This window comes from Euleptes europaea, chromosome 9 (genome assembly GCF_029931775.1).
Source record: "Euleptes europaea isolate rEulEur1 chromosome 9, rEulEur1.hap1, whole genome shotgun sequence".
In the NCBI taxonomy this organism is placed as follows: Eukaryota; Metazoa; Chordata; class Lepidosauria; order Squamata; family Sphaerodactylidae; genus Euleptes; species Euleptes europaea.
Window position 1 is genome coordinate 3,184,170 of NC_079320.1, and position 25,583 is coordinate 3,209,752.

The window sequence follows — 25,583 nt, forward strand, 5'->3', positions numbered from 1 at the left end:
GGTCCACGGACCCCTGGTTGGGAACCAGTGATCTATAGGCTATGCCAATTAATGTGAAGTAGACACCTAATGTGCACTGGTGCTTTTGTGTATCAATCTGCTTGTCAGCAGCCATGGGCCTGCCCCATGCGAATGCATAAATGATAGTAAGCTTCGTTTCTTGGGTGAGTAACTCTGCATCTTATTTGTGGGTTATTTCACCCCAGGATCTCTGCTTAGCTAAATAAAGAACTGTTGCTTTGAACCTCCGCCTAGCTGTCTTTATTGGACTCTGTAAGTCAACCAGGCACTTCGCACTTGATAATATGTATGCGCTCTTGCATTTTGTATTTTTGTTATTTTTTTTATTTTTGTATTTTATTTTTGTATTTTATTGTTGTTTCTTTTGTTTTATATTATAAAAATTTATAAAATTAAAAAAAAGATAATATAATCATCATGACAATTCATTCTTATCCGTTGTTACTCTTGTAACCAAAAAAAACCCTCCTCCTGCCCACCTTTCTTTGACTTCGTGCACGGCCGCCACCCTTTCTGCCCCGCACATGGCGGGGGTGAGGCGGTGAGTTCAACCGGAACCGGAAGTGAAGCCTCTCGCTTTCTGGTCTCGTCCCCTTGGCTTCCTCCCCCGCCTAGGCGCCGACGTGCCCTCGCCAAAGATGGCGGCCGGGCCTTCGCCCTCGCGCCACGTGTCGGCCCAGCGGAAAGGGCGGGCGCCAGGAACCAAGATGGCCGCCGCGCCTTCGCGGGGCTCTTCTCCCTCCCGGCGGGGGGGCGTTCCTCTGGGTCAAAGGGCGGGGCTGGGGAGAAAGTGAAAGTGTGGCGCTCGGCGAGGGGGTCGGGAAGCCGGCCTCCCTTCCAAAGGTGAACCTCCCCCCCCCCAGTTCTTACCTGGTTGTCAGGTAAGGGTGTCAGGAAGGGAAACAAAGCCCCCCCCCCCTGATTAACTCCTCCCGCTGTCCCTTCCTCCCCCTCCATTAGGGAGATTGTTTCCCTCCCTTTTGAAAAAGGAGGAGAGGCCCACTTGAAACCCCCCCCCCCAAGTTCTCCCCCAGGTAACAAGAGCTCAATGTTGAACCCCTCCCCTTTCCCAGGTTGTAACACCCCCATCAGGTTTCTCCCCCCCTTCCAGCCTCTGAGCCCTTCGTGGCCCCCCTACCCGCCCAGCTTCCTTTTTCACTTCTTTTTTTGGGAGGGAGGGGGTTGCCCCCTTATTTCCCCCTCCCCTCTCCTCCGCAAGGGGGCTCTTTCTGGGGGAGGGAGGCCCCCCGCTGTGCTTTGTCTCCTGCCCCCCCCAGCTTCCCCCAGCCCCCCCCCCAGCCAGCCATGCCCAGCCTGGAGCAGGTGGCCAACGTGGCCCTGCGGGTGCCCAGCATCGTCCTGCTGGACTTGCTGCACCGCTGGGACGTGCACACCTTCGGCGAGCTGCTGCAGCCCCGGACCAGGGAGGCCTACCTGCCCCGCCAGCACCTGTGGAACCTCTACTATGCAGGTGAGCTGCCCAGTAGGGCCCTGGCGGGTACCTGGCAGAAGGAGGGGCGAGGGCCTGCAAACAGTACTTGTAAGCCCCATCCCCAGCTGTTGCCAGTCCATAGGTATTGTCGAAGGCTTTCACGGTCAGAGTTCATTGGTTCTTGTAGGTTATCCGGGCTGTGTGACGGTGGCCTTGGTATTTTCTTTCCTGACGTTTCGCCAGCAGCTGTGGCAGGCATCTTCAGAGGAGTAACACTGAAGGACAGTGTCTCTCAGTGTCAAGTGTGTAGGAAGAGTAATATATAGTCAGAAGGGGGTATATTACTCTATATATTACTCTTCCTACACCCTTGACACTGAGAGACACTGTCCTTCAGTGTTACTCCTCTGAAGAAGCCTGCCACAGCTGCTGGCGAAACGTCAGGAAAGAAAATACCAAGGCCACGGTTACACAGCCCGGATAACCTACGAGAACCAGTTCATAGGGTTGCCAACTGTCTCTGTGTGTGTGTGTGTGTGTGGTGTGTGTGTGAGGCCTCAGCAAGTCGATGCGTTCCTGGCAATAACTTTCCTCCAGACGATGCAGCGAGTTAAAAGTTTATTTCAGAAGAACAGCGATTTCAGCATGTCAAAAGACTTAAGGCTAGCATACAGGTATGGGGGAATATTGAAACACGTATAGATACAATGGTTCCATATCAACATACCACACCCTCATTAGCACATTATCTTGATACTTACAGGACAATGACTAGCACATTACCTTTGATACTTTTTGCAGGACAATACTCAGCTCAAACCCAACCCCCTTCTGACTATATATTACTCTTCCTACACACTTGACACTGAGAGACACTGTCCTTCAGGGTTACTCCTCTGAAGATGCCGGCCACAGCGGCTGGCGAAACGTCAGGAAAGAAAATACCAAGACCATGGTCACACAGCCCGGATAACCTACAAGAACCTATATAGGGTGGATACAATGGGGTTGATTGGATTATTGGAAACAAAGACACAATACCGAAGCTAACTACCGGTAAAGACTTGAGCAAAAGTATTCAGAGTTAAGTGCGTGCGTTAAGTGGCTGATCTTCCCGGGCTCCCAGTATTGTTCTGCGGGACCTGGTATCAGATCAGCCGTTACCGGGGCAGGTCTCCATTGAGCTGCAGATCTTGGGCAGGAGACCAGGTGCAAACGGGGAGGGACGGAGTGCAAAAGGACTCCATTTTGTCCGTGGGGGAAACCATCTTGTTTCTATCCGGGGCCGGTGGAGAGCCTATCTGACATCGTGTGTGTTGTGCCGTCAAGTCGCTTCCGACTCATGGCGACCCCATGAATGAAAGTCCTCCAAAATGTCCTATCTTTTACAGCCTTGCACAGATCTTGCAAATTGAAGGCTGTGGCTTCCTTTATTGAGTCCATCCATCTCTTGTTGGGTCTTCCTCTTTTCCTGCTGCCCCCAACTTTTCCTAGCATGACTGTCTTTTCCAGTGACTCTTGTCGTCTCATGACGTGACCAAAATACGACAGCCTCAGTTTAGTCATTTTCGCTTCTAGGGTCAGTTCAGGTTTGATTTAATCTAGAACCCACTGGTTTGTTTTTTTGGAGGTCCACGGAATCCGTAACCCTCTCCTCCAACACCACATTTCAAAGGAGTCTATTTTCTTCCTATCAGCTTTTTTCACTGTCCAGCTTTGCCAACTCTAGGTTGGGATATTTCTGGAGATTGGCCCCCACCTGATGGAATGGCCTGCCTGAGGAGGTCAGGAAGGCTCCCACTCCTCTGGCCTGCCCCAAACTATGTGAAATTGAACTATTGGAGAGAGGTTTCTGTGCAGATAATAGGGTTGCACTGTACAAAATGGTCCACAAACTTACTTGGATAAACGATTAGGGACTTGGAAAGAAGGCGGTTAAGGGGAGACATGATAGAGGTCTATAAAATGATGCCTGGTATGGAGAGAGTGGACGGGGAGAAGCTTTACTCCCTCTCTCATAATTCAAGAGCATGGGGTCATCTGAAGCTGGTGAGAGATTCAAAACAGATAAAAGGAAGTATTTCTTCGCACAGCTCCCAGCCCCAAGATGTGGTGATGGCTGCCGACTTGGAAGGCTTTAAAAGGGGAGTGGGCATGTTCATGGAAGATAGGGCTATCCATAGCTACTAGTAAAAATGGATACTAGTCATGATGCACACCTATTCGCTCCAGGATCAGAGGAGCATGCCTATTGTATGAGGTGCTGTGGAACGCAGGCAGGATAATGCTGCCGTAGTTGTCTTGCTTTTGGGCTTCCTAGAGGCACCTGGTTGGCCGCTATTTGAACAGACTGCTCGACTTGATGGACCTTGGTCTGATCTAGCATGGCCTTTCTTATGTTCTTATGACTGTGGTCCATACGGCTGTGTATAGCTTACTGTCAGTCGGATCCTATTATATAAGTTCTGCACCGCTTAATGTGTCACATTAATATTTATGCTATGCTTCATTTCTTTCTGGTTGGTTCCAGACGTCTACAATCCTCGTGATTTGGTTATTGAATGTCCCATTTTTGTTGATTGTCCTGACTCACTCTGTGTAATCCATTTTGAGTCCCTGTGAGAAAGGCAGATAATAAGCTTGGCGCCTGGGGAGCTCAGGGAGGGGAGGGACCTCAGCACGCTAGAGTGCCATAGATTCCACCCTGTAAAGGAGCCCTTTTCTCCAGGGGGAGGGATCTCTGTTGTCTTGAGATCAGTTGCAATTTCTGGAGATCTCCAGGATCCACCTGGTGGTTGGCAACCCTGTGCTGGTGCCTGGGTGGCATGCGCAACCGCTGAGTGCAAGGTGCTGCGCATGAAGAGAGAGTGCTCTTTGCAGCTGAAAGACCTGCCTCCAAGCTCTCTGGCTGACCTTGGGGCGCTCTTTCTCAGCATAACCTACCTCGCAGAGTTGTCATGAGGCCAAAGAGAGCCAGCGTGGTGTAGTGGTTAAGAGCGGTGGTTTGGAGTGGTGGACTCTGATCTGGAGAACCAGGTTTGATTCCCCACTCCTCCACATGAAGCCAGCTGGGTGACCTTGGGCTAGTCACAGTTCTCTTAGAGCTCTTTCAGACCTACCTCACAGGGTGTCTGTGGTGGGGAGCGGAAGGTGATTGTAAGCCGGTTTGATTCCTTAAGTGGCAGAGAAAGTCGGCATATAAAAACCAACCCTTCTTCTTCTTCAAAGTGAAGGAGTGGAGGCAAGCCCTGAGCTCCTTGGAGAAAGGAGGGATTTTTAAATAAAATATAAATAAAATGTAAATAAAAAATAATAGAAGGTCAACAGCAAAGTCAACCTTTCCCGGTTCTGCACTCAAGAACAATTGGCATGCTTAAGCAACGGTATTTTTATCAAATTCATGTTGTTTCAAGAAGTTATTTGGGAGTGGGGGCAGTACAGAGCAACCCCCAGTAGCTGGCCATTGGAAGCCATTGGTCAGCCTCTGCACCTGGCCAGCTTTTTAATTATTACTCAGTACTCGCTGCGTGCTTTCAAGCTTATTAATGTTGTCATTTATTTACTTTATTTATATCCCATCTTTCTCTCCAATGGGGATTCAAAGCAGCTTACATCATTCTCCTCCTCCATTTCCTCCTCACAATAACCCTGTGATGTAGGTTAGGCTGAGAGTGTGTGACTGGCCCAGGGTCACCCAACAAGCTTAGATGGCCGAGTGGGGATTCGAACCTGGGTCTCCCAGATCCCAGTCCCACTCTCTAGCCATTACACCACGCTGAGAACTAGAAACATGTAAGTTTTAATTTGAAAGTCCTGGGATGCTAAATGCTATGCCTTGTATCCTGTGCTGTTCTATGTATGTAGCAATTGCGGCATGGCAGAACACGTACATGACTGCTCTGGAAAACTGGCAGGTGCCAAATCCCTAAATATTGAAAGCTAGAGATCTACCTCTTAAAGCAAAAAATCGCTTCAGAGTGCTGCACTTGGGTTCCCTGCCTTCCTCCTCTCTTAGGTCACCTGGTGTGCGTGGTGGTTCTCCTTCTCCCGGTCCGGTCCCTCGTGAAGTTGTACCTCTACATCCTGACGATGCTGCTGCTCTATGTGGCACATCAGACTGCCAGGTGAGGACAGAGCATTTGCTTTTTATCCCCACGCTCTCTTGCCAACGACACACACCAGGGCTTGCAGTGATGCCCTGACACAATGTAAAGCAACTTCAGATAAAATGAAGTATTTCTTCACACGACGCATAGTTAAATTATGGAACTCCCTGCCCCAGGATGTGGTGATGCCTGCCAACTTGGAAGGCTTTAAGAGGGGAGTGGACATGTTCATGGAGGACAGGGCTATCCATGGCTACTAGTCAAAATGGATACTAGTCATGATGCACACCTATTCTCTCCAGGGTCAGAGGAGCATGCCTATTGTATTAGGTACTGTGGAACACAGGCAGGATAATGCTGCTGCTGCAGTTGTCTTGTTTGGGGGCTTCCTAGAGGCACCTGGTCCACCTGAGGGGAGGGGCCATAGCTCAGTGGAAGAGCCTCTGCTTTGAGTGCAGAAGGTCCCAGGTTCAATCACCCAACATCTCCAGTTACACCCGCCAAGTGTTTTTAGGAAGTGGGTGGGGCTAAGTAGGGCTTTTGCCCAGCAAGATTTCTGATAGACTATTGGAGATTTTTTTGGCTGGACAGATTTTTTAAAATGTTACTTTTGCGGCAGCTGCCACCACAGCACAAGGATCTGCAATGTGTTACTGAAGTTAAGCTGTGGCAATCATTTTGTGGCTGGCTCTGCCTCCTGTGGCTGCCATTTTATGGCTGCCATTTTGTGGTTGCACTCCCCATGCTCGCAGGTGCCCACAGGCTCAAAAAGATCGGGGACCCCTGCGGTAGGTGTCTGCCTGAGACCCTGGAGAGCTGCTGCCAGTCCAAGTAGACAAGACTCACCTAGATAGGCCAAGGGTCTGACTCTGGATCAGGCAGAGTCATGTGTGTTCATGTGTGTGTTAGCTGCGTAGCCTGAGTCCAGGGCAGGGCGACTGTGGGGGCTGAAAAGGTGTGCTGTGATGTCATCAGTTTTGCTCAGTTCTTGTCCTTGCAGATGAACACATGAAGCTGCCTTGTAATGAATCAGACCCTTGGTCCATCAAAGTCAGTATTGTCTACTCAGACCGGCAGCGACTTCCCAGGGTCTCAGGCAGGGGTCTTTCACATTACCTACCTGCCTAGTCCCTTTAACTGGAGATGCCAGGGATTGAACCTGGGACCTTCTGCATGCCAAGTAGATGTTTTACCACTGAACCATAGCCCCTCAAACAGAAAAGAAGTCAAAGGATTGGCTAAGTTGAAGCAACAGTGCATGGGTGGAGGAATCAGGATCTTGGCTGTTTGGAAGATGGGGAGCAGGGGGTGCTTCTCGAGAGAAGTAGTTGGAGCTCTGGACTTTGATAGCAGAGACCTGCTCCTTGCTTCCTGATTGGTTTTCAAAAGCCTCTCTTGCCGTAGCCAACCGTCTTAATGGGTTCTTGTTGCAGGGACTACATCCGGCAAGAGATGGATCATGAATTTCAGGGGGCCGTGTACAACGATCCTGTGGCGCTCAGTCGCTTTGCCACCGCACTCACAGGTGAGGGGAGGGCATTGGCTTGGTTAGGCAAGGCCTTTTCTCTCTCTCCAAGCAGTTGGCAACCCTAACCTCAGCCTGCCATTTCTGAGTCTTGTTTATAGCTTGCTAGTTTACCCCGCTGCACCAATCATTGATTCCCAAGAGGGCCGCAGCGCTGATTCTTTCCTTGCTTATACTGGCTGGCCCAGAGTGAAACAAGGGGCCAGATTTCACTGGGAGGTCAGATGCTTTGGAATGCAGAAGATTCTGAGCTGAATCCCTGGCTGTCCCAGCTACAAGGAACTTGGGCAGCAGATCCTGGGAAAGAACTTTATCTGCTTGGGACCTGGAGAGCTACTGGAAGTCAGAAGATAGAGTATGTAGCTGCGTGGACCAGTGGTAAACGTGTGCACATCTGCATAATATGTATGTGTGTGTGTGTTCACACACCCATAGGCAATAGTAGCCCCCAAAGCAATTCTCTCTGACCCCCATGTGGCCCTACTGACTTCAAATGCCTATCCAGCAGAAAATCAAATGTTGATGCTTTTGCCAGCTTTGCTCTCTGGGGGGAAAGTTTTACTCAGTGATCTTCCTATATGAACACACATGAAGCTGCCTTACACTGAATCAGACCCTTGGTCCATTGAGGTCAGTATTGTCTGGCAGCAGCTCTTCAGGGTCTTGGGCAGAAGTCTTTCCCATCACCTCATGCCTCATCGTTTTAACTAGAGATGTCGGGAATTGAACCTGGGACCTTCCACATGTCCACTGAGCCACGACCACTCCCCAAACTCCAGATTGCTTATGATGAAATCAGATAGGATTGGCTCCATATGATCCTATAAAGATCCTCGTATTAAGGCAGACCACTGGCACATTTGGCTCAGTTTCTTCTTTGTCTAGCAGTAATTCTCGAGGGTCTCAGGCTGAGAGATTACACACACAGGAACACACATGAATCCACCTTCTACTGAATCAGACTCTTGGTCCATCAAGCTCATTATTCTCTATTCAGACTGGCAGTGGCTCTCCAGGGTCTTTCACCTCACCTACTACCTGATCCTTTTAACTGGAGATGCTGGGGCTTGAACCTGTGATGTTCTGCATGCCAAGCAGATGCTCTACCACTGAGCCACAACCCCTTCTCCAAACATGAAGCTGCCTTATACTGAACCAGACCCTTGGTCCATCAAGGTCAGTATCGCTTCCTCAGACTGGCAGTGGCTCTCCAGGGTCTCAGGCTGAGGTCTTTCTCATCACCTACTACTTGGTCCTTTTAACTGGAGATGCTGGGGATTGAACCTGGGACCTTCTGCATGCCAAGCAGAGGCTCTGCCACTGAGCCACCGCTGCTGTGAAGGACATGAGGACTTTATAAAGGGGATGATGGCATGCATTCTGCTGCTCCACTGAGCAAAGCTGGAATCCTTTCTCCAATTTAAGGGGCTGTTCCTCCAACAGAAGAGGCACTTAGGCAGGACCGAAGGCAACCCTGAGAGCCAGCGTGGTGTAGTGATTAAAGTGTCAGGCTAGTATCTGGGGGACCCAGGTTCGAATCCCCACTCCGCCATGGAAGCTTGCTGGGAGACCTTGGGCCAGTCTCACACTTCAGCCTGCCTCACAGGGTTGTTGTGAGGATAAAACAGAAGAGAGGATAATGGCATGAGCTGCTTTGGTTCCCCATTGGGGAGAAAGGCAGGGTATAAATGAATTTTGTTTAAAGCCTTAAGTGCAATACACTCCAGGGAACTGGGGGTGGGGAATTGACCATTTTGGCCTGTTTCCCAACTTCCACAATTTCAGCTTGCCTCCAAGGAGCCTCCTTTGCCCACCGGCTGCCTCTGCTTCCTTCCCAGGCCAGGTCATCGTGGCCACCCTCTGTGCTCTCCTGCAAAAGACCAAGCGGGTGTGGCTCTTCTCCGCCCCTCTCCTCCCCCTGGCAGCTCGGCTGTGCTGCCTGCCGCTGGGAGCGCTGACGACGGTCAACACCTTCGCTGCAGTCCTCACCACCCTGGGGGTGCTCTACGTAGTGGCCTCCTCCCTCTCGGTGCCCTTCCATCTGGCTGCGGCGGCCTGCAGGGAGGTCGGTCAGGTGAGAACCGGGGTGGGGGGGAGAGAATTATGTGCTCCCTGTGCTAGGCCTTTCCCCTTACCTTTTTCCATGCCAAGAGGCCGAGAGGGGATGGTGTGCCTACCCTGCACATACCTGCTGATTTTTCACAACTTTGTGCCAGGACTAGCCTTGGCCAGAGAGCAGAATTCAGTCAGAGTAGAATATGTCCAGGGAGTAGCAGCTGTCGGGATACAACAAGGCCTTGAACAAGATTTGAGGGTGTGAACAAGGCGTGATTGCCACAGGTGTGGTGTTCCTATGTGCGCATTTGCTTCTGTGTCGGGTGCATTCTTGGAACCAGATTTTTGAAACACAGCGTAGCTTGAATGGGGACTGGAGGGCACCTACTGGTTTGCACCCTTCGATGTCATGGAATCCCCATGTCTGAAAACAGCTCTTGTTTCTGAACGAGCAAGATTCAAGTCCAGGAACACCTAAAAGACCAACGAGTGCCGTTGACCTGAGAGTTGGGCTGCCCGGCCTCTTGGTCGCTCTGAGCCTTAGACCCTTTACTCCCCCCCCCCCCCGCCCTCGGTCAGGTGCAGTTCTTCCAGAGCTAGATTCGAGTCCAGTAGCACCATATAGACCAACAAGATTTCTAGAGTAATGGCTTTCAAGAGTCAACGCTCTCTTCGTCAGCTATGACTCTTGAAGGCTTATACCCTGGAAATCTTGTTGGTCACTAAGGGGTTACTGGACTCAAAGCCAGCTCTTCTACTGCAGACCAACGTGGCAACCCACTCGAAACAGGGCTTCCAGAGGGTGCCTCCTTTGGGTCCCCTTCCAACCCGCCCTGTTTATCCAGCTTCCTGAATGTTGTGGAGCACCTGCCACAAAGCAAGGATGTGTGTTGTCAAAATGGGGTCCTCTTTGGGCCTTCTGGAAAGTTAGGAGTGCCATGGTGGAGTTGGAGAGACACCCGGTGACCCAGGAGCCTGCACGAAAAGATTGGTTGGCGGCTCTCTTTGCCTTTGGGTCTCTCTCATCTCCAGGCGCTGGAGGTCTACCAACTGGTTGCTCTGGGAATGTCCCTCTGGAGACAGCTGGCCGTGCCGGTGCTGTTCCTGGTGTTCTGGCTTGCGCTGTTCACCCTGAAGATCTATGCTTTCTGGGTCTCCTCTGGCCCCATTCTGTCCCAGCAAGGGCTCCTGTTCGTCTTCCTCAGCAGGTAAGAAGGGGGCAGGTGGGGAGGAGATGTGCAGGACGGGAAGCTGGGCAGCGGTTTCCTGTTGCTTTCTTTATCCACCCCCACCCCCCGTTGCTGTTGTTCATTATATTTCCAGGATGGTTGACTTCCAGTCCTGTGCCCATCATTACCATGAGTAGGTGGTGAAACAGTCACCCACTAGCTCTGTGGGAGGGAGCCAGGCTTGGTTTGCTTGGGCAAGAGGGAGTCCTTATGGATGAACACATGAAGCTGCCTTCTAGTGAATCAGACCGCTGGTCCATCAAGGTCAGTTGTGTCTACTCAGATAGGCAGCGACTCTCCAGGGTCTCAGGTGGAGGTCCTCCACATCACCTTCTGACTGGTCTTTTTAACTGGAGATGCCAGGGATTGACTCTGGGACCTTCTGTGTGCTGAGTAAATGCTTTACCACTAAGCCCCAGCACTCTCCCTAATTTTCTTTATAAGGCTTCTGCTGGGTGTGTCAATAGTTTGGTGCTTTAAATAGTCTCTTCTTTTATATGGCCCCAGCCTTGGTTCCCAGCTATCTGGGAGAAAGTTGGGCTTATAAATGGTTTCAATAAATAAACCCCCAGACCTTTCTGCCTGGCAGTGGATCTGTGTGTGTGCGTGTGGGGAACGGAAGGTAAATGAGTGTAGAGTGATAGACTTTGGACTAAATCTTCCCGACCTTGTATATATGTTGACTGAATGCAACTGAAATGAAACCATGCCAACAAATAATTTAGGGGATTCATTGTGACTACGGCTACTGGCGATGGGGGGGGGGGAGGAGGCGTGCGCTACCAATGGCTGAGCCTCATGGAAGTTAAGTGGAACCTCCATGCTCACCAACGGTCTATCTGAATTTCACTTTCTGGGTGTGGGCATAGCCTTCATGCCCTGCTTGTGGCCTTCCCAGAGGCATCTTGCTTGCTGCTGTGATGCCAGAGCTGAGAGCCCCTGGACCCCCTTCAGGGGGGCTTTTCATTGGTTGTTTTCCTCCGCAGCATTGCTGAGTGCTGCAGCACACCTTACTCCCTGATCGGGCTCACCTTCACTGTCTCCTACCTGGCCTTGGGTCTGCTCAAGATTTGCAAGTTCTACCTGGTGGGCTACGGCGCTTTCCAAAATGGCAATGTGATGCACAGGTGAGAGAGTCCAGGGGGTGGCATTTGACCAGAGTCAATCTCCATCCCGTGCATGAGAAGGCTAGAAGTTGTGGGAGAAGGGGACATAGAATCATAGAGTTGGAAGGGACCACCAGGTCATCTAGTCCAACCTCCTGCACAAAGCAGGGAATGCACAACAACCTCGCCCCCCCCACCATGCATCCCCAGTGACCCCTTAATCCATGCCCAGAAGATGGCAACAAAAACCCTCCAAAATATTGTCGAAGGCTTTCACGGTCAGAGTTCATTGGTTCTTGTAGGTTATCCGGGCTGTGTGACCGTGATCTTGGTATTTTCTTTCCTGACGTTTCGCCAGCAGCTGTGGCAGGCATCTTCAGAGGAGAAACACTGAAGGACAGTGTCTCTCATTGTCAAGTGTGTAGGAAGGGTAATATATAGTCAGAAAGGGGTTGGGTTTGAGCTGAATCAACTTGGCTGTCCTGAAAACCTCCAGACTAACAAAGACTACAGACCACAATAGCCATGCAGATTAGCTCTGGATTTCACATATTAACAGATCACTTCAGGATACAATGGTTCCATATTAACATACCACACCCTCATTAGTACATTATCTAGATACTTATAGGACAATGACTAGCACATTACCTTTGATATTTTTTGCAGGACAATGATTCAGCTCAAACTCAACCCCTTTCTGACTATATATTACTCTTCCTACACACTTGACCCTGAGAGACACTGTCCTTCAGTGTTACTCTTCTGAAGATGCCTGCCACAGCTGCTGGCGAAACGTCAGGAAAGAAAATACCAAGATCACGGTCACACAGCCCGGATAACCTACAAGAACCAAAAAACCCTCCAATCTGGCCTGGAGGAAAATTGCTTCCTGACCCCAAAGTGGCAATCGGCATTTCCCTGGTCATGCAAGAAAGGGCCATGAGAGCCAAGCACTCACGCAACCTTTCCTGCTCTCTCTCTCATAATCTGCTTAAGTTCTGTCAGCATTGCTGACAGATGGCCATCTAGCTTCTGCCTAAAACCCCCCAAAGAAGGAGACCCCACCACCTCTCGTGGAAGCCTGTTCCATTGAGGAAACACTCTGTGTCAGGAAGTTCTTCCTAATGTTTAGCCGAAAACTCTTTTGATTTAATTTTGTTTCCCTCCTCTGGACACGTTCCAGTTTGTCTACATCCATCTTAAATAGCGGTGCCTAAAACTGAACACAGTACTCCAGGTGAAGTCTAATAGAGCAGAGTAAAGCGATACAATCACTTTGCGTGATCTGGACACTATACTTCTGTTGATACAGCCCAAGATCGTATTTGCCTTTTTAGCTACTGCATCACACTACTGACTCATGTTCAGTGTTTGGTCTATTAAGACCCCTAGACCCTTTTTGCACGTACTACTGCCAAAACAAGTCTCCCCCATTCTATAATTATGCATTTGATTTTTCCCACCTGTCACAGCCAGCTGCCACATGACGGCCAGTTATGCATGATGCATAAATGTGATCTCTCTACTCTGGAAAATAGAGGCATCACATTTTTAATGTTTCCCTATGTTAAAACAACCTCTCTTGTAAGTTAAAAAAAACTAGCACATCAGAACATGGTCTCACTAGAAGCTCCCCCACCCCCGGTGTTGCTTATGCTTTAGACAGGAGTTTATTGTCTTTCTAATGTGAGGAAGCCCTGTGGCGCAGAGTGGTAAGCTGCAGTACTGCAGTCCAAGCTCTGCTCACGACCTGAGTTCGATCCCAACGGAAGTTGGTTTCAGGTAGCTGGCTCAAGGTTGACTCAGCCTTCCATCCTTCTGAGGTCGGTCAAATGAGTACGCAGCTTGCTTGCGGGTAAAGGGAAGATGACTGGGGAAGGCACTGGCAAACCACCCCGTAAACAAAGTCTGCCTAGGAAACGTCGGGATGTGACGTCACCCCATGGGTCAGGAATGATCCGGTGCTTGCACGGGGGACCTTTACCTTTTTAATGTGATGAAGACTTTAAAAAAGGCCTCCTCCCTCCCCCACCTGCAGTCTGAACTGGTACAGTCCTGCTACCTCATTCAGGTTACATCTATAGATCAGGCTGGTGCTCTGCCACTCAGCCGTTTTCTTAAAAAGGGTTGTGGGGAATTGGTGGGGAAAGGAACCTGAGGCCAAGTCAGCGACCGGCAGAGAACTGCTATTCTCGGAGACCTTTCCTGACCAGATTAACCCCTCCAAGCTAGAGGAAGAGCTTGGCACGGTTGGCAGAGCGCCTCTTGATATTGGTTTGGAGGTGCAAGATGGAGAGTGTTGTCGTGAGCTCAGGCTGATCTTTGGGGTGGCCTACTGAAGATCAAGAGAGGGAGGCTGCTGATTTATTTATTTAAAACATTTGTGTGCCCCCTTTCCATCCAATCAGGGTCCCCACAGCTGTGCACATAAAAAATATTTGAACAATTGGAAGCAACATTAAAAATGATAACGCAATAAAACCTGTAACAAAACAGCACGGCCAATAACCGTTATTGGGGGTATGACAAATGAAACAAAAAAATCTTCACCCACCAGCAGAAGTCACCAATAGAGGGAGGCAGACAAACCTCCCTGGGAAGGGAGTTCCAAAGTTTTGGTGCCATGACCAAGAAGGCCCTTTCTCGGGTCACCCCCTGTCTAGCCCCAGATGGCAGCAACTAAAGCAGGGCCTCTGAAAATGACCCGAGTGAGTGGGTAGGTTCATAGGGGAGAAGGCAGTTGGTTCCATTTGCTTCTGAAAACTCACCAAAGATCCTAGAGATCCATCACATCTCGTGTAGTATATCCTTCAAATGTTTACCTGCTCTACAGCACCAGGGGTGGCCAGACCCATCTGTGGGTCCTCTGCCCACCCGATCCCAGTGGTGGGTTGCCGTTCCTCCCATCCTCCGAGCCAGCCTCCCTGAGTCCCAGGTCCAGCTCCTCTCTTTCCCCTCCTTCTGTCCAGGGGTGTGACGGAGGGCGTGACCCTGCTACTCCTGGCCCTCCAGACAGACTTGCTGGGCCTGCAGCTGCTCCAAAGGACCTTCCTCCTGAGCATCATTCTCTTCATCGTGGTGACGTCAACCCTGCAGTCCATGATTGAGATCGCAGACCCCATTGTGCTGGGCCTGGGGGCCTCCCAGAACAGGTGACTCCCCCCACCCGCCCCATGCACTAGATCCAGTTTTGCTCTGGGTGTTGTGGGTCAGTTGGTGGGAGGGATTGAAAAAGGGGGTGGAGGCACAGGGGTGGAGGCACAGGGGTGGGGCAGTCGGAAGGCAAGGCGTGCGGTAGTTGGTAGGGGCCTGGACATACAGTAGCTTAGTAGTAGAGAACTACATGCATACCTATTCTCCAGGATCAGAGGAGCATGCCTATTATATTAGGTGCTGGGGAACACCTAAGGACAAGGCAGGATAAGGCTGCTGTGGTCGTCTTGTTTGTGGGCTTCCTAGAGGTACCTGGTTGGCCACTGTGTGAACAGACTGCTGGACTTGATGGGCCTTGGTCTGATCCACCATGGCCTTTCTTATGCTCTTATGTTAAAGGCCTAGGTTCAATCTCCAGCTAGGGTTGCCAGGAGCCCTGGGGGGAAATGTCCTGTTTGTTTCATAGAGGCTGAAAGGGTGGAAGCCCTAACTTGGTTGGCCTCCTCCTCCTCCTTCTTCTTCCGCTACCTGTCTGCCTTGACTCTACCTTACTCTAGTACATTTTATCCCAAGCAGCTCAGAATGGTGCACTTTGTTGTCTCTGCTTGTTTGATTCTGAATACAGCCCTTTGAAGTAAACTAAGCTGTGAGAGTGGCCCACAGGGTCCAGTGTCCCCCCCGCCCCCACACTCACACCCACACAGCTTGGCAAGGAATCACAGGGCTCATCATTTGGAGCGTGCACTGCATCTTTTTAGGGTGACGGAAAACGTTCAGAGCCCCGAGTAACCATGACTGTGAGCAAATTCCCCTTTGGAAGATACTTTCGTTTACATTTTCATATCCCAGATTTAACAGGCTTTTAAACATTTTTAAAAAACGTTTAGAGAGACATTTATTTATTGAGAGATGTAGACCCCGCTTTTCTCCCCAGTGGGGACTCAAAGTAGAGGGCAGTGTTGCTCTACCCTTGCAACAAGGAAAGGCTAAGGGGAGCGTGAGTGACCACGGGGCTATGGCTCAGTGGTAGAGCATCTGCTTGGCATGCAGAAGATCCCAGGTTCAGTCCCCAGCATCTCCAGTTAAAGGGACTCGGCAGGTAGGTGATGTGAAAGACCCCTGCCTGAGACCCTGGAGAGCTGCTGCTGGTCTGAGTAGACAATACTAACTTTGATGGACCAAAGGCCTGATTCAGTATAAGGCAGCTTCATGTGGGTCTCCCAGATCCAAGTCCAGTGCCTTAACTGCTACACACCACTGGCTCTAAGTAGACATTATGCTGCTAGATTGATTGATAGGTCTCAGCCACAATAAGGCAGCTCAATATGGGTGTAAGCAGACAGAAGTGGGGTGTTCTGGGAGTGTTTTAATAAACGTGTGGGCGGCGGGGGAAGGTGGAGAAGGAAGTCCCATGCAGGCCAGAGATGGGGGAGCAGTTCCAGGTACCTGAAGGTAGAGAGAGAGAAACGGGAGGTAGAGGAAGGACCTGGTAGATCTAGAAAAGCACATGGGAGGGGGGGTTTTACATCTTCTGTGGGGCTTTGTTTATTCATGTTTGTGTGGAGCCAGAGAGCGGCGGTATGCAGGAATGAAAGTTGAGAAAGTCTTTCGATGAAGGGAAAGGCAGAGCATTTGCTTTCATGGATTGTGGGGTGGGGGTGGCTCTGGGAAAGGCCTTTCCGTGCCAGAGATCATGGAGCCCTGCTTTCAAGCAAAGACAGCCGTGCCAGGCTGGCTCCTCATGAGGCGCCTTCATGCATCTGCTCTTGTCCTCTCCTTGCAGGAGTGTTTGGAAGCACTTTCGGGGGGTCAGCATGTGCCTCTTCCTCTTGATCTTCCCGGGCTTCATGGCTTACAAGATCGCGCACTTCTTCCACATGGACTTCTGGCTCCTGATCCTCGTCTCCAGCTGCATGCTGACCTCCCTACAGGTAGTTCCCGAATCAGTTGGTTTTGCATACTTCCAGGGCTTTGACCTCTTCCTTGTTTTTGCATTTAGCTGGAGTTTTGTTAGTCACCTGCTGGTCTCCTGAGTGCCTCAGGCAACTAACAAGATTAGGCCTAAATTCAGACGCCCAAAGCAGGAAGTTTCTCTCATTTCTCACTGATGCCTCTTAAGAGTTAACCCTTTAAAGGAGGGTTAGAGAAATGTCTTGAGGGGAGGGGGAGCTGGGGGCGGCCGCTCCCATCTGCTTCAGGGTCAAGCTGCTGTGCCTGGGGCTGCCTTGCAAGGGCATCTAGAGCAGGGGTCCCCAACGGGGTTCCCTTGGGCACCATGGAGCCTTGGACATCTTTCCATGGACATCTTTCTCAGAGCCCACCAAGTGTTTTTAGAAAGTGGGCAGGGCCAGAGGGTGTTTTTCCCCCCTGCAGAGCTACTGACTGACCATTGGAGATCTGATTGGCTATGGAAAAAATTTTTTAGAAATTCCTGTGGCAGCAGCTGCCAACACAGCATAAGGATCTTGACTGCCATGACTGAAGATGTAGGCAAGAAAACATTGTTCACTTGACTCCGCCTCCTTTGGGGGGCATTACATTGTTGTTGCTTCTGCGACAGTCAACCATTGCGCCCACCACCCTGTGTCAGAATTCTTAAGGTGCCCGCAGACTCCAAAAGGTTGGGGACCCCAGTCTAGAGGGTTAACGGGCACTTGCTGTTCCAAGCATATTTATTTGGGGGGGTTCTTTCCTGCATGTATGATAAAAACATGCTGAGCAGGTTACACAGGTTACACTCGTAGAAAAAAATCAGAACAGTCATACTAAAAACAATGACAACAATCTGTAAAAACAGCACAAAAATGTCTGTAATGTGATAGCTAAGCCTTCACCCAAAAGATACAAGGGAGTTCTGTGGTGTTGGGGCAACTCCTGAAAAGGCCCTGCCCCTGCTGGATGCTAATCCGGAAGCAACCGGTGGTGGTACTCAGGCCAGGGTCTCACTGGCTGTTCTCTCTCGGCCAGGGAATAGCAGCTGGAGATGAACGTCTCAACTTCGCCCAGGTTCTTAGCTTCCCAGATCAATGCTGATCTCTTGGATGGAGGCACCACCATATCTGTCTGAACTAAACGGACGCTTGGTCTGATCCAGCCCATCAGTTCTTAATGGGGCCTAGGAGGGCCCCTTCCATGGGCCGAAGCATCCATCCTTTCCCATTTCCTTCTCCTCGCAGGTGATGGGAACTCTGTTCATCTACGCCCTCTTCATGATTGAGATCTTCCAGGAGGCCCCCATGGAGAAGATGGACGAGATCATCTACTATGTCAATGCCATCAGCCGTGTGCTGGAGTTCCTGGTGGCCGTCTGCGTGGTGGCTTACGGAACCTGGGAATCCATCTTCGGGGAGTGGAGTTGGATGGGGGCCTCTGTCATCATCATCCACTCGTACTTCAACGTCTGGCTGAGGGCCCAGTCTGGCTGGAGGAGCTTCCTGCTCCGCAGGGAGGCGGCCAAGAAGATCAACTCACTGCCGAGGGCCACTCGGAGGCAGCTGGCAGACCACAATGACGTGTGTGCCATTTGCTTTCAGGTGAGCGCCATCTTTTTCATGGGGGAAGATGAAGAGCTAGAGGCTAGCCTCTCAGGTCTTCTGACAATTGATTCTTCTGCCCCAAATATCTCCAGCTCTGGTTTTCCAGAGCTTTGTGTATTCTGCTCCCTCTAAAGCTCTTTCCTAGGGCTCACTTGGATCCTGTGTTTGGAAGAAATCGCTCTGATGTTTGCTTATGTGTTTATTAATTGTTAAAACTTACAAGAAAAGTTAAAAACATTACAAAAACAGTTAAAAACAAACTTACAATAACAGTTAAAAACATTGCCAGTTAAAACCAAAATAAAATAGCAACCCCAAAATGTCTCCGACATACGCAACCGTAACTTCCCCAGTGTGCAGAATTATTTCTAAGTCCATTCAGGGTTTTTGTTTTAAAGAGTTTGGGATGCTTAGGACAAAAATGGGGATGGGAAGAAAAAGCCCATGCATTTTAGAGCTGCCTTGAACCACAAGGAAAGGAAGGCTATAGATGTTTTGATAAGTAAAAAAATATAGTTTCAGGTGGGTAGCCGTGTTGGTCTGCAGTAGAAGAGCAAGGTTCGAGTCTAGTAGCACATTAAAGACCAACAAGATTTCCAGGGTATAAGCTTCGTTTCAGGTGGGTAGCCATGTTGGTCTGGCGTAGAAGAGCAAAGTTTGAGCTCAGTGTTACCTTAAGAACATAAGGCCCTGCTGGATCAGACCAAGGCCCATCAAGTCCAGCAGTCTGTTCACACAGTGGCCAACCAGGTGCCTCTAGGAAGCCCACAAACAAGACGACTGCAGCAGCACCATCCTGCCTGTGTTCCACCGCACCCAAAATAATAGGCATGCTCCTCTGATACTAGAGAGAAGAGGTATGCAGCATGACTAATATCCATTCTAACTAACAGCCATGAATACCCCTCTCCTCCATGAATATGTCCACTCCCCTTTTAAAGCCCTCCAAGCTGGCAGCCATCACCACATCCTGGGGCAGGGAGTTCCACAATTTAACTATGCGTTGTGTGAAAAAATACTTCCTTTTATCTGTTTTGAATCTCTCACCCTCCAGCTTTAGCAGATGACCCCGTGTTCTAGTATTATGGGAGAGGGAGAAAAACATCTCCCTGTCCACTCTCTCCAAACCATGCATAATTTTATAGACCTCTATCATGTCTCCCCTCAGCCGCCTTCTTTCCAAGCTAAACAGCCCTAAGCGTCTTAACCGCTTCCCATAGGACAGTTGCTCTAGTCCCCTAATCATTTAGAGACCGAACAAGATATCCAAGGTATACGCTTTTGAGAATAAAAGCTCTTATCTCACTACAGATGCTAATTTGCTGCCCCTCAGCATTTCTCCCCTGAAGAAGTGAGCTGTGACTCATGAAAGCTCATGCCCTACCAGATATGTTACTCTTTAAGGTGCTACTTTACTCTTGCTCTTTTCTACTGCTCTAATCAAGGTGATTATATGTTGCATCCTACCTCTGCATCCTGAGTTCCTTCTTTGCAACACCCCTCCCACCTTCTGACTGGAATATTAAGGGCTCAAGGATCTCCATTCCTACAGAGGTGGCTTGCCATTGCCTGCCTCTATGGAGTGACCCTGGACTTCCTCGGTGGGCTTCCATCCAAGTACTAACCAGGACTGACCCTGCTTAGCTTCTGAGATCTGGTAAGATCAGGCTAGCCTGTGAAATCCAAGTCAAAGCAAGAGACGAACAGAGGTGGTTTGCCATTGCCTGCCTCTGTGTAGTAACCCTGGACTTCCTGAGTCCCATCCAAGTTATACCAGGGCCGGCCCTACTTAGCTTCAAAGATCTGACAATGTTGAGCCAGCCTGGGCCATCCAGATCAGGGCAGTTACAGAATGGCAGGCAGTAATGGTAGCAGCGGTATTTGCCTGGCCCACTGTTGCTGCTCCTTCATCCTTGTTTTTTTTGGAAACCCCTTCCCTTTGTCCACTCCCCTCCCTCTCCCTTTTCCATTTAACCAGCTTCTTCCTTCCAATGCAGGAGATGACCCTGGCAGTAATCACCCACTGCGGCCACATCTTCCACGGGGGCTGCCTCCGCAAATGGTTCTACGTGCAGGACACATGTCCCCTGTGCCACCAGCCAGTCAAGGCCTTGGCGGGCGAGGAGAGTCAAGCGAACCACAGCAGCGCAGAAGAGGCGGAGCCTCCGTCAGAGGGGGAGGAGCCCCCCGGGGACGGAGAATCTGCTGGCTGCAGTGCCACAGAGGGCACTGGCTCAGGTGGTACCACAGAGAGCGGCAAGTCAGGCGGGGTAGAACAGCAGGGCCAGGACGAGGAAGAACTGCAGCTGGATGAATCTGGAGAGTTGGCGGAGAAGATTCCTAACCATGGCATTCCCCAGAGTGAACCGGAAGCGTCCAGCGAAGTGGCGAACGATGTTCTTCCTGTGCCTCTGAAGGCAGAGAGTCCGCCTGTTCAGGGAAGCCTCAGGAAATCACATTGGGGTGACTCGGGCGCCAGATCGGGAGGAGAGCTGGCGGCGCTGGGGCAAAGTGGTCCTGGGAGCCAAGCTCTCCAGAGCAAGTGTGGGATACTTGAGATGCAAAGCAGCCTTGTTGAAGATAATCTGGAGGTGCCTCCAGCAAGTCGAGTAACTGTTGAGTTGACTGCCGTGACGGAGGGCGGAATGGAGGCCTTGGGCAGGACCCGACCAGAAGCCACCGTTGGCCTCCAGCAGTTGAGCCACACTGAGGACAACGCAAGGCCTTTCCCTGCCTTCTCCTCTCCTTAGCATTATCTCCCCCCCACCCAAAAAAAAATCTGTGGCTTTTGTGTCCTTCAAGCCGTTGTCTCCTCCGGCTCTGCCACTTCTAAGCAAGCGGGGCAACCCCAGTAGCCAACAGCTGCTTTCCCCAAAGCTGGGAGACCCTGGCCCTCAGCAGGCAAGCGGAATGGCCGGAACCAGCTTCTTTGGGGTCTGGGTGGCCCGTTGTGTTCCCCCTTCCAGAGTCTGTGCCTTCAAGGCCGCCAGGAGGCCCTTTTTGTCTCTATCAGAGGCTCAAGGGCTTAAAACTGACTGCAACTGCGTGACTGAATTTTTGCGCTGGCCGCAACACGCCTGCATCCTGAAACCAGACACAACGGCATCGCGTTTCGAACACCTGCTCCGGCCTCCAAGACAGCGGTGGCCTTGTTTCAAAGGGGTGGCGAGGGCCTTGTGGCTTCCTTTGATTTTTAGCTCATCCAGGCACTCCTTGGCCTCCACCAAGTGCCAAGGCATTCATTTGCAGCCGGTTCCTTCTGTCCAAGCGGGAGATTGACAGGGCAGAGAAATCCACAAGGAACCCAAAGGTCTGGTGAGTTAGGGACAGGAGATGCTGCGAAAGGACGCTGGTACGGCTTCTCATCGACTGCCTGTTTTGTGATGAGGGGATTTGTAGCACAAGGTGGGGGTGGGGGAGAGCACCATCAATAGAGACTCGGCTTGTGAGCTCAATAAAAAAATTTAAAAAAATCTGATAAATGGGCTGCCGGCCTGTGTCTCTCCTGGCGGTCCCTGGCTCACTTAGGAGTCATAAGAACATTAGAAAAGCCCTGCTGGATCAGACCAAGGCCCACCAAGTCCAGCAGTCTGTTCACACAGTGGCCAACCAGGCGCCTTTAGGAAGCCTACAAACAAGATGACTGCAGCAGCATCCTGCCTGTGTTCCACAGCACTTAATAGGCATGCTCATCTGATCCTGGAGATAATAGGGATGCATCGTGACTAGTCTCCATTTTTACTAGTAGCTTTGGATAGCCCACTCCTCCATGAATATGTCCACTCCCCTCTTAAAGCCCTTCAAGTTGGCAGCCATCACCACATCCTGGGGCAGGGAGTTCCATAATTTAATTATGTGTTGTGTGAAGAAATACTTCCTTTTGTCTCTTTTGAATCTCTCACCCTCCAGCTTCGGCAGATGACCCCGCGTTCTGGTATTATGAGAGAGGGAGAAAAACATCTCCCCGTCCACTCTCTCCATACCATACATAATTTTATAGACCTCTATCATGTCTCCCCTTAACCGCCTTTTTTCCAAGCTAAACAGCCCTGAGCATTTTAACCACTCCTCATAGGGCAGTTGCTCTGGCCCCCCTGATCATTTTGGTTGCTCTTTTCTGCACCTGCGCAACCTTTGCAATATCCCAACGTGGTGCCTGTGAGCACCATGGTGCCTGCTAGTACATTGTAAGTCAGGGCTTGTTATTGACTGCCCTCATTCAAATGAAAGGGTTTTCCGCTGGAGGTGCCGGAGGACTGGTAAGCAGCAGGTCTTTCCCTAGTTAGTGTGCCTTGAAAACCCTACGGGGTCGCCTTAAGTCAGCTGTGACTCGAAGGCACTTAAACCAATCACAACTCCCACAATTGTAGAGGAAAACCGTCATTCCATTGTGGTCCTCTAGGTGGTGACACGTTCCCAAACAAAAATGCTTGCGGGGATGGAAAAATTGCTCCGCAACCTCTAAGTGCCTGCTCTTTCCTCCCTGTGGCGAGGTGTCTATATGTACTCATTTTCAACTTGCGGCTAGCAGCTTTTTTTAAAATAAATGTTTGAGTTATCATATTTTATATCTCCCCCGCAATGTAAAAACCTCCAGGAAAGAGGGACTTTGTTTATGAGCGGCCCCTGGGGTTTTCTTGCTCAAGCCTAGACCGAGGCTGAATGGCCCATTGTGCAAATTTCTGTTTTTATTCATTTTATTTAACATATTTCTATGCTGCAAACTTCAGACGGCGAACAAAGCTGCAATGCCTGCAGGACGCAGGCATCACAAAACCAACACACAAAATAATACACACACAAACCAATATACAAGCCCAATACACAAAAACCAGCACACAAAACACAATTCAGAGCAAGTATGTAAAAGTTTAAAACTGATACACAGGCAAAGACAGTTTACCCTCCACCAGATGCCCTCCAGAACAACACAACCTCACATTCCTTCCTGAAGGCGGTAAGGGAAGGCACCCGCCGCACCTACTCTAGTAGGCCGTTTATGAGAATGGCCTTATCCTGAATCAGACCATTGGTTCGAACCGGCAAGGTCAATCTTGTCTACTCTGACTGGCAGCAGCTCTGTGGAGTCTCAGGTGGGGAGTCTTTCACATCACCTACTTGCCTAGTCCCTTTAACTGGAGATGCCTGGGATTGAACCTGGGACCTTCTGCATGCAAAGCAGATGCTCTACCACTGAGCTACAGCCCCTTATGTGAAGCTACCTTATGCTGAACCAGACCATTGGTCCATCCAGGTCAGTATTGTCTACAAAGACTGGCAGCTGCTCTCCAGGATCTCAAGCAGGATCTCAAGCAGATCACCTACTGCCTGGTCCTTTTAACTGGAGATGTTGGGGATTCAACCAGGGACCTTCTGCATGCAAGGAAGAGACTCTACCACTGAATCACAGCCCCTCCCCAAAGGAACAGGCTTGCTACAGAAAGTTACTGGTTCAATCCTTGGCATTGCCTAAAAATAGAGGATCTCAAGTATCAGCTGCTGCGAAAGACCCTTCTCTGAGACCTTGGGGAGCAGCTGCCAATCAGAGAAGACGTTATGGATCTAGATAGACCAATGGGCTGAGTCAGGAAAGGTTGCCCGAGCCCTCGAGTTCAAGTCCAAGCACCTGCAGTTCAAAGACTCAATTCTCTCTAGTTAAGATTTTGGAGAGTTGCTGCCAGCCAGACTGGACAATATTGAGCTCAATGGACCGAAGTTCCCTGTGGTCAAGGATATCATTTGGGGGCAGGGCCGACAGACCTGTTCCTGTACTGCGTTTCTGCACCAGAGCAACCCAATTTATGCAACAGCAACCACCTGTTTGAGAGTCTTGCAGCACCTTGAAAACTATCTCATGTCTTGCGCCAGGAGATTTCATGGACCACAGCCCATTTCCCAAATGCAAAAAAGCGCAGAGAAAAAGAATGAATTGCTTGATTTGTTTGCAAAGTGTGACCAGGCAATCCTTCTGCCTTTTTTCTTCTCTCTGTATCCAGGAGTTTATGTATATGTGTGGGTCACATGTGCATGTTTTCTCAGCATCTATTTTACAAAACATATCCTGAATAACTGATGAAGCCACGTGCCACATGAAGGAGTAAGTGAACCATGGGATAAGAGGACAAGTCCTCTTATGGATTGAGAGCTGGCTGAAAAATAGGAAGCAGAGAGTAGGAATCAATGGTCAGTTCTCCCAATGGCGGGATGTGAGCAGTGGGGTGCCTCAGGGATCTGTGTTGGGACCGGTGCTTTTCAACCTGTTCATCAATGACCTGGAGTTGGGGTTAAACAGTGAAGTAGCCAAGTTTGCAGATGACACCAAATTATTTAGGGTGGTTAAAACAAAATCGGACTGTGAAGAGCTCCAAAAGGATCTCTACAAACTGGAAGAATGGGCATTAAAATGGCAAATGAGATTCAATGTGAGCAAGTGTAAAGTGATGCCTATTGGGGCAAAAAATCCCAACTTCACATATACACTGATGGGATCTGTGCTGGCAGCGACAGACCAAGAAAGGGATCTTGGGGTGGTAGTGGATAGCTCAATGAAGATGTCAACCCAGTGTGCGGCTGCTGTAAAAAAGGCAAATTCCATGCTGGCTATAATTAGATGAGGAATAGAGAATAAAACTGCTGATATCGTACTGCCCTTGTACAAATCTATGGTGAGACCACACTTGGAGTACTGTGTACAATTCTGGTCACCACACCTAAAAAAGGATATTGCAGAGCTTGAGAAGGTACAGAAAAGAGCAACCAAAATGATTAGGGGACTAGAGCAACTGTCCTATGGGGAGCGGTTAAAGCGCTTAGGGCTATTTAGCTTGGAAAGAAGGCGGCTAAGGGGAGACATGATAGAGGTCTATAAAATTATGCATGGTTTGGAGAGAGGGGACAGGGAGACGTTTTTCTCCCTCTCCCATAATACTAGAACACGGGGTCATCTGCTGAAGCTGGAGGGTGAGAGATTCAAAACAGATAAAAGGAAGTATTTTTTCACACAACGCATAGTTAAATTGTGGAACTCCCTGCCCCAGGATGTGGTGATGGCTGCCAGCTTGGAGGGCTTTAAGAGGGGAGTGGACATATTCATGGAGGAGAGGGGTATTCATGACAGAATGTATATTAGTCATGTTGCATACCTATTTTCTCTAGTATCAGAGGAGCATGCCTATTTTGGGTGCTGTGGAACACAGGCAGGACGGTGCTGCTGCTGTCATCTTGTTTGGGGGATTCCTGGAGGCACCTGGTTGGCCACTGTGTGAACAGACTGCTGGGCTTGATGGGCCTTGGCCTGATCCAGCAGGGCCTTCCTTATGTTCTTATGTAACCCTGCCCTTCAACCCCTAGAAATCATGTCCATCTACTCCCTGGGCCTCAGAGATTACCCAGGCATTGACACACTGTTGAAATACAA

At 50.1% G+C, this 25,583-nt stretch overlaps 1 protein-coding gene across 1 annotated transcript; it reads left to right on the forward strand.

Annotated features, from left to right (window-relative positions):
• The first annotated feature begins 1,326 nt into the window (after nucleotides 1-1,326).
• LOC130482886 (RING finger protein 145-like) lies at nucleotides 1,327-20,916 on the forward strand. The gene is made up of 10 exons (XM_056855763.1): nucleotides 1,327-1,492; nucleotides 5,469-5,577; nucleotides 6,993-7,084; nucleotides 8,923-9,158; nucleotides 10,172-10,347; nucleotides 11,355-11,495; nucleotides 14,447-14,629; nucleotides 16,414-16,561; nucleotides 17,807-18,163; nucleotides 20,164-20,916. Exons 1-10 carry the CDS (start codon nucleotides 1,327-1,329, stop codon nucleotides 20,914-20,916), a joined length of 2,361 nt encoding a protein of 786 aa, XP_056711741.1.
• The last annotated feature ends 4,667 nt before the right edge of the window (nucleotides 20,917-25,583 follow it).

What these genes read in the sequence shown, in the direction of transcription:
- LOC130482886 (XM_056855763.1), top strand. Translation starts at nt 1,327, where the DNA reads ATGCCCAGCCTGGAGCAGGTGGCCAACGTGGCCCTGCGGGTGCCCAGC. An exon ending in AATGGCAATGTGATGCACAG is followed by an intron (nt 11,496 to 14,446) that starts GTGAGAGAGTCC and finishes CCTTCTGTCCAG; the next exon opens with GGGTGTGACGGAGGGCGTGA. An exon ending in CTGGGGGCCTCCCAGAACAG is followed by an intron (nt 14,630 to 16,413) that starts GTGACTCCCCCC and finishes CTCTCCTTGCAG; the next exon opens with GAGTGTTTGGAAGCACTTTC.